We start from the raw sequence: 9,123 nt of genomic DNA on the forward strand, positions 1-9,123 counted from the left end.
CCATGAAGTAGGTTCAAAGGGAAAAACAAGTCACCTCATCGCTCTAGTATGCTATTGTCTTTCTTTGAGACGTCCCACCTATGACTAGATAGCATTTTTGTATACTTTGTATAACTTGATTTGCAATGAGAAAAGGATGAGTTATTTTACTCTTAATGGAATCCATAGTCCATTAATTTTTATGAGATAGTGTATTTTAACTGCAATGTACACTTGATGGATATCCACCTACGTGAATGTAGAACTGGGTCAGTTCTTATGAGTATTCAGGCAAATACTCTAGAGCATTCATGGAACACAAAAGACAAGGGCCAAAAAGCAACACCGCGGAAACGGGCATATAATGAAAGAGCAATGTGGGTGCATGTCCTCTATTTTACTACAAGGGAATGTTGGTTCAAAGATTTTTAATCCACCACTTTCACGTATTATAAGACATGTTACCCTATGGTGGTTTAAGCCCGAAAAGCACCCCAAGATCTTATGCATTGTTTTTCGATTCTCTCGGCATTTTGTTAACCCATTTCTTTTGTAATATCCTATTCCAAAATAGTGGGGGACTATTAGTATTTTGAAATAGTGGGGGATTGTTGGAATCTCCAAGTGTATTTCAAAACACTTGTGTGTTGTTTAGTCCCACATTGGTGAACCACCACTAGCAAGTGAGGTATATGAGGTGATCCTCTAGCATAAGGGCGTGCCCTTAGGGTACAAAGGCTTTTGTGTTAGGAGGGAGGACTCACCCAAAGCCACACGCGCGCGCGCCCGCACCGAGCCGAGTCGCGTCGGGCTTGGGCTTGGGCTTGGACTTGGGCTTGCTGACTAGTGGGTAGTGGATTACCAATTGCCTAAACTTGAACAAGTTTCAGCTGGAGTCCCACTTCCAGTTGGATTCTGTCTCATAGCTAAAGTTCTACTTCGAATTGGTTTTGTGAAACCGACTCTGAGAGGTGTCCTTCTCCCATCCCATCTGGTAACCGAATGATCCTCTATATAAACACTGCTGTGTTCATAGAGGGGGGAAATTAGATTACAATACAGAGGCAGAGAGAGATAGGAGATAGAAGATAGAACTCGAGTATAGAGAGAGAGAGTCGTCTTCTTCTTCTTTGTCTCTATACACCAACTAAAACGTAAACAGTAACTTCGTGGATCTTGTCCCTTCATCCCACCCTCACACCTAAAACAGTAACCCATCTTATTCTTCTTCTCTTCTTCTGTCAGCCGCCAGAGAGAGTTATATAGCCGTTCTAGAGGGTAGTCTGTTCTAGTGCAAAGTCGGTTCTTGTTAACCATTGAATCGTGAGGAAAGACGCCTTTGTTGCCTTTACGCACCATTGGAAGGGGCGAAATCTTTCCTTAAGGACAGCCTAATCCGCGCCTTGGTTATTACCTGTTATTCTGTCCTTGTCTTCTATTGTTTTCTTTTATCTGCTTACAACAAAAACATGGCCTGAAGCTTCACATAGATGGAGCACGCATATTTAATGCATCAGTGGTAAGTAACAATGTGTATGTGACTATGATAATATAGTTCCTTAGATTTTTCGACCAAAAACGAAAAGACAAAAAGCTGAAAAGTAACAATGTGTATGTGTATGTGGGTTGGATTCATGAAGGTTTTTCTTCATTCAAATCTATATAGAGCTCTATCTATAGTGTTGGAGAGATGTCTCTAATCCAAAGTACTCTCTCGCAAATGCTTTGTTAGTCTTTGTTTTGCATGTTTAAACCAACTCATTTATTTTGTCAGACACTCTCAGACAGCCTCATTTTGAGGCTTTCCCCACAATTTGTGTTATTACAGTATGGTTTCTCAACATGCACAATAATGCCAATTGCAGAGGTGTGTTGTCTCTTGCAAGGAGTAGTGTCTGCGACGGTATTATATTTTCAAATACTAAATTGCTTATATGTTTGTATAAATAATGCCGATACTTTGTGTAGTTAAGCCAGAGTCAAACTAGAGTACACGTAGGTGGATGTACAGGATAAAAATCACCGTGTTGTAATGCTGATTTCGAGGTAGTGAAATCGACAACTCTACTTACCAGTTGGGCTGGTGCCTTACCAAATCGTGTAAGCTTTGCCTGGTTTGCGTTGGTTTTTTTTTTTGTCCGTTAAATTCTTTTCAGAGAGTTGATACGATAGCAACTTATTTGTTTCAATTTCAGGCTAGAAGACTGAGGAAAACATTAGGTGGTGGAATGAGGCAAGTGGGGATCTTATGCGCCGCAGCTTTTGTTGCATTGCAAAAGAGTGTCTGCAAGCTCGAGGGGGATCAGAGGAAAGCAAAAATTATAGCAGGTTGTCTATGTTTTCTTATATATTGATGCTACCTCTGGCATCACACCGTTATTCCCTTGGCTGGTCTCATTATTCATTAGCAATGTATATTGCTAAAAACTACTTAGTATCTAGTAGCAGATGTTATCGATTGTGATTTCCATCAGTTTTAAACTTGATGGATGAAGTGAATCGGATCAATCGTACTTGGTTTTATGCAGATGGACTGAATAAAATCAAAGGACTCAAAGTGGATGCTGCTTCAGTACAAACAAATATGGTTAGCTTCTCTAGTTCTGAATTTAAATATTATATCTATTTCACCAAAAAATAATTACAATGTGTTTGTGTCTATGCTGCATTGTTTGGCTCATTCAGTCAGTGAACTGTCTTTAGTCAAGGGCAATATGCTCCATTATCCAGATGATTGACATTACATGGAGTAACAAGTTTACTTATGCTTTATTGTGCAGGTATTTTGTGATGCACTAAAAGACTCAAACATTATAGTAGGCAAGCTCTGTGAGGTTTTGGAAGAACATGGCATTCTGATAATGCCAGTAAGCTCATCCAGGTATTTTATTGCTAATTGGTTTTACTCAGGTTTCAAATTAGAATTTTATAACTAGTCTAAACAAATCCCAAGCCATCCTGAACTCTTAAACACACGAGACTACATAAATCCTGGTTATAATGTCAGGATACAGAGGGAATGTATTTGCACATCTTGAAGTTATTAGCATATGTTAATAGTTTCTGCAACACAAAGCATCATTTTTATGTCTGAATAGAAGAAGTGTACGTTGCCAGGTTTTTCATATAGAATGTCTTGTAACTTTGTCATGTATATAGAAATATTACCTGTCAAGGAACTCAAAACCTCTTTTGCAATAAGAACTCGTGAAATTCACTTGCTAATTTGCTGTACAATATATTTTCTTTTGGTTGAATATTTATTAACTTCCTAAACCACTGCAGCCTTGGTTGGCAATTTTTGAGAACTTCGATAATTCCTTAACCATTTAGCCCTGAGAACTGTTTCATACCATTTTAAATGATCTTTTTTCTCTGTTTGATTTTGTACTTGAATGGAGTAGGTTACTATGGTGTTTAAGATTTATTGGGGCGATCCGAGGGATAAATTTTGTGATGCAGTTGATGACTTGAAGCTTGATTCTCTTGTGGTTGGAAGCCGAGGTTTAGGAGTGATGAAAAGGTTCTACTCTTAGCAGTCTAAATGCTAGTAAACTTCATTTTTTTTTGTGAAATCATGCATGTGGCAGAGCATATTATGTTACGACTGCACGGTTAGTGAAAATTGTGTATATTGACTAGTCAATAGCTTGTTTTAGTGGTTCCTTAACTTGTATTGCCTAAGGTCTAGTTGTTTTATGAAGGAAAAATGCACATCACCGAAGATCTGTAGCTGCCAGCTTGGTCCAGGGTGTGTTTGTTTTAGAGCGAGACTGCCAGGAGAATCGTCAAGGACCCCATGCTCTTGCTTCTTAGGATGTGATCTTGAATTGTTCTATAGGGATTATATTGAAATAGTATGTTGGTAGATTCTGCTATATCCATACATCTATATCTTTTAATTTACATGTTATTCATTTAGTGATATATATACTTAGTCAAATTTTGGTGATGGTTATTATTAAAATTTTCCTTGTGTATAATTGTTTGTCAAGTCTTAATTATATTATGTGTTTGGGGTTTATGTGGTTGTATTTATGCATGCGATTTCAAGGGGAAAAATATAAATATTAGGATAGAAACCAAAAGCAAATATTATTATTTTTTTAAATAAATAATAATTTGTGACACCTGACAGGCGTCAATAAGCATTTAAAAAAAAAGACAAATTTATAATTACTGATGGTACTGAGGCGTTAATTTGTTTTGGCGCCAAGTTATAGCGCCAGTTTTGGGGCAATTTGAAAGTTCAATAGTGATGACAAATGCAAATTTAGTGATGGTATAGAGGCTTTAGTAATGCACATTTAGTGACGGCGTACAGGCGTTAGTAATTCATATTTAGTGACGGCGTATAGGCGTCAGTAATTATGTCAATTGTGACGGCACCTTGGCGTCACAAATAATTCTGACACCAACAGAGACGCCTAAATTCCAACGCCTTGTAGATGTCACAAAAAATAATTCTGACGCCTCCTAGCCGTCACAAAAGTGTTGTTCTGTTGTAGTGCGTGTCTTGGGTGAAATTTTACAGCACTAATAAATTTCAGTTTTACTATGTCATTTTTCCACAAAGGATCTTTCATTCGCTTGGTCAACTGGGAATGAAAATGTGACTCTTTATGCTTTAGCATATAATTAATCAATTAATTTGGGGATTACGAATTTTTTTGTTAACATGCAATACGAAAAACATGTTGTTCGAAAAAAAATTGTTCATCCAAAGTGCCCAGGAGAGCAAATGCCTAGCTATGCCATGGAAGAAGGGATGCATACACACATACACAGAGAGAAGAACCAAACGATATATACTCAAACAGTTAATGGAATTTATAATTGAGTTAAACGACTCGAGACAACACAAAATTCAAGAACGGGGATCACAGAATTTCATAATCAAAAAATAAAAATAAAATTAGGATAATTATAAAATAATCGAGTGAAGACTGAAGAAGAATCTATAAGCAAGGAACAATCCACAAACCAGGAAACTAAAATCATGAACTCCAACACCCACATATAGAACACACGACATATGAAAATAAAAATCGAATTTTTCCATTGAAGAATACAAGATATCAAAATAAAAAGCATACCTTTGGCTATAAATGAAGCAACTATAGCACCGAAACTAATTTTATATGTGGATTAAACACCTAGCAGTGTGAAAAAAAGCAAAAGAGTAGAAATTAGATGGTAATAATTATGGAACCATAGAAGAATAGGATGGAGGCGGCGCGGCAGCGGTAGAATTGTTGATTAGGTTGTGCGAGAGAGAGGCGATGGAAAAATAAGAATAGATGAAAAATATAATTTTGGTTTTAAGTTTTAGAGAGGAGAAGAGAAGAGCATGGTCTTCTCATCTTTTCCCTCTCGCCCCAAATTCTTATTTTGGTTTTTACTTTTTTATTTCTATTATCTTACACTTATTAACCTTTATAGTCCCTTATGGTTCTTACTCAAACAAAAACTTTTAAAATACGTTACAAATTAAGAGTGTTTGTTATGATGGAAACACTATGGAAAGGAAAGGAAAATAAGAGTGACGTGGTCCACTTTTTCCATAGTTTTTAAGGCGTTTGTTTACCCATGGAAATGAAATGGGCTTTTCCATATAGAAACAAAATCATGGAAATGGAAAAGGTTTTGTATCCTTAGCTAATCCCTGAAAATTTTGTGGAAAAGAAAGAAAATAGATAGTTAGGAACTTACTACTAGCATACCCAACAATACAATTATTCTTTTCCATAGCTTTTGCAAACAAACATGATTATTCATTTCCCCAGTTTTTACTTTCTTTCTCCAGTTTACCAAACACATACCATTTAAAATTATTTCATTTCCATTCCATTCCATAGTGGACCACCCATTTTATTTCATTTCCTTTCCATGAGTTAAAATTTAACAAACACACCCTAATTCTCAAATCGGGAAAAATTAAAGTAACATTTTATTTGCAATTTTAACGCCCAAAAAACGTTAGGAATGTAGTTACACCTAAAAAACGTTAGAAACCAAAAAAAGTGTGCGTTACTAATATCCTCTTTTGGTGTAGTGACGGTATCATCATACCAGCCCTCAACTGCCCCTCGCAGACTACTATTCTGTAGTTCGGTGGCATATACCTCTCACTGAACACCTTTACGTTCTTGTCCAGTTCGTGTATTTTCCAGGTCGCCTCCCTGGATGCCGTACACTTCCCTTAGATTAGCGAAAGCTTCGTGGCACGCTTATCTACAACCCTAGGGGGCAACCCACTAGAAGCTAACCCTTCATCACGACTTGAAGTACTAGCTACAACAGCAGCAGATTCAGATCGTACTTCTTCCTCCACATCCTCACCCTCAAATTCTATTGATTCATCCCTATCATCCTCCATTTCCCCACAGCTCAACGATACCTCTCGAATCTCTTCAGATCGAGTATCGTCCGAATCATATATTCCTTTTTCTTAGTGATTACAGGTCCTAAACAAAACAAGCTAAAGACGACCTAACAACTCAACGAAACTAACAAGAACACAAGAAAAATGAGCAGCAACAATGGCGGAAGCACTAACCTGAAGAGTTTTAGTCTCTGCGATTCTGGAAACGAAACAAAAAATGACTTTTCGAATCTCCAAAAATTATTTTATATAACTGCCCCTCCAGTTCCCAATGCATCATGATTACAACCTACGCCCTAGCCTACACATGTATACCAAGGACCTGTCTTTTCAAGATTTCGGAAAAAGCGGCGACACGTTTCCTCACCAACTACCCAGATTCTGTCACGTGCCAGTCGCGTGCCAACTATCACCCCACATCAGTTCGTCATACAACACGAACTGATTTACATAGCACGGTGGGTATTCTCACACCAGTTCGCATCTTCACTCGTGCTAACACACGCGTCATCGTTTTCCCTTAGCAGGTCGCTTCAAATAACAGCGCGCCCTACTGAGAGGGGGTTGTGTGAGGGAGTGATATCCTCATTCAGGGATATCAAGCACGTGTTCAGCATAGAGGAAATACTACACTGACCTCTGACTTAGTTCACTAACTGCCTTCAGAGTGACCTACATCATCAACTCACATCCACGAGCTACAAGATCGCTTTAAAATAGATCGGCTCGCATATCTTCATACAAAGCGATCTATCTCATGACTTCGCCTTACCTTCTAGAAACAATCATTGCCAAAGTTGTACTTACACACTTCATCACCACAAATTACGAATCACTGTAACCACTCCCCATCATTACAGAATTCCTACCAACACCATTCTAATACTCCTTCTCAATCTCAACCATACATTTGTGGTCATTACACGTGTTGGATAGGGATCCACTTTCACCAGCTATAAATATCCCCTATATGAACTACGCCAGACCTGATTCTTCTCTCCCCCCAGAATCGAGAGATAGATACATAGGCAGTTCGCTCAACAACGAACTCGGTCTTTCCAATATTTAACCCCCTTCTCCTCCTAATCTTGTATGTGAGGGAAGACTAAAACACTCTTTTACAACCACCTTTTCAATCAAGTTAATCAATTGCAATTTTCGATAAAAGAAAAGCAGATACAAAGTAAGTGCAGTACAAGGAAGTGAGAAAAAAATAAATAGAGAGTGATCCTCAACTCTGTTAGATACCTTGACTGATGCCTGCCATATCAAGAACCAGCTGCATATCATTCCCAACTTGCCATGTGCCATTCTGTATTATGTCACCGAGTTTGCTTGAGCAATTACTCAGTCGTTCCGCCGTGAGTTGTAATCTGTCTCTTCGGAGCAAGTTTAAGATCTGGCTAGATCGATGAATGTTTCCAACATTGAATCAGCTCACCATTTTGCCATATATATGCTCTCTGTTAGGAAAACTCTGAATGTTCCTAGTGTAACTAGAACAAATGCAGAAATAATAGGCCTATCATAACCCCATATACTATACACGTAAGCATGTTGGATTTTATAATTGTACTATAGAATTGGGATGTGGAATGTCATGTAACTTTGGCGCGCAAGTTGTTCTTCTAAACTGGTAATATCTACATTGTAAACTACTGCAGTTTATTTGCTTTGGTACTATGGCCAGAATTACTCTCTATTTGAGTTTCTCACTTCCTTGTATTGCACTTACTTTGTATCCGCTTTTCTTTTATCGAAAATAGCAATTGATTGAAAATCAAAGGTAGACAAGATTACTGGAGGAGCAATAGTAGCCTTCATTACTATTGGAGATGCCAAGACGGAAGTACTTGTTTACATAGATTGCTTGGTTTTTCCTGGAACTGAAAACTCTGGTCCGGTTTTCCAAGCAATAAGGAATGGACCTTTGAAAGAGCAATCACCTCCAGGCGAGCCAAGAATCATGAGAAGTCTTCAAGAAGTTCTCAAAAAGCCAGTGCAGATTGCTCAACTTTAAAGGAAGTTGTAGACAGAGTCCAAACATTATATTTTGTTTACTTCCAAACATGTAAAGCGTAAACAGATACGATTTCAGTTCTTACTCAGTTCAAGTTTTGATAGGTGTCGTTAACTGCTATGCAAATTTGTAGAACAGTGGTGGTAGACTGGAAGTTACACCATCAAATTTGCTTTACTGCCATTTCCATGGCCAGTACTATAGCAGCGCATTCAGCCTCAAAGTTTGTAACAACACCTAGTCCATGCACTAGTATTCCCAAAAGTTCAACTTGTAAAGTGACATTTAACAACGAATAGACAGTCTAGTCGAGTGATCTAAGGTGCCAGATTTAGACTAAATTAATTGATCTCACCCCATGGGCATGTGCTTCATGCTTGTTGTGCCAAAACTGGTCATTCATTCAACAAGCTGATCGAACGAGAAACTTAAAGAATTGCTTCGCACATTGTACACAAGACAAAGTGGATGGAGAAGAGACTGGAAGTACTATATATCTCTCTATTAAACACTCATTTCAGCTAACAGTTCGATGAAACGTACATGAAGTGTAAGAATTAAGTGTTCAACTCAGTTGTAGTTCAAAAAACAACAAAAGAGACTCAAGAAGGTCTACTAGGTGCTTCACAATTGTTTCTTCGACAATTACACCCCGAAGGTATTACTTCTCAACAGTCTCCTATATCGATTTGTAATTGAATTAGAACTTCATGAAACAATACAATTGGTTCAAAGAAAC

At 37.9% G+C, this 9,123-nt stretch overlaps 1 protein-coding gene across 2 annotated transcripts; it reads left to right on the forward strand.

Annotated features, from left to right (window-relative positions):
- Window positions 1-1,847: 1,847 nt before the first annotated feature.
- Window positions 1,848-3,939, forward strand: LOC147481439 (low-specificity L-threonine aldolase 1-like). Of its 2 annotated transcripts, XM_086580916.1 has the most exons (6): window positions 1,848-2,079; window positions 2,175-2,307; window positions 2,508-2,566; window positions 2,760-2,860; window positions 3,384-3,502; window positions 3,684-3,939. In XM_086580916.1, the coding sequence occupies exons 2-5, from the start codon at window positions 2,208-2,210 to the stop codon at window positions 3,451-3,453; spliced, it is 330 nt and encodes a 109-aa protein (XP_086437042.1). In that variant the 5' UTR covers window positions 1,848-2,079; window positions 2,175-2,207; the 3' UTR covers window positions 3,454-3,502; window positions 3,684-3,939. The 2 variants fall into 2 exon arrangements, with proteins under 2 accessions (XP_086437042.1, XP_086437043.1); XM_086580917.1 differs by lacking the exon at window positions 3,684-3,939 and having other exon boundaries at window positions 3,384-3,594.
- Window positions 3,940-9,123: the final 5,184 nt, after the last annotated feature.

This window comes from Coptis chinensis, chromosome 8, assembly GCF_015680905.1.
Source record: "Coptis chinensis isolate HL-2020 chromosome 8, ASM1568090v1, whole genome shotgun sequence".
Lineage (NCBI taxonomy): Eukaryota > Viridiplantae > Streptophyta > Magnoliopsida > Ranunculales > Ranunculaceae > Coptis > Coptis chinensis.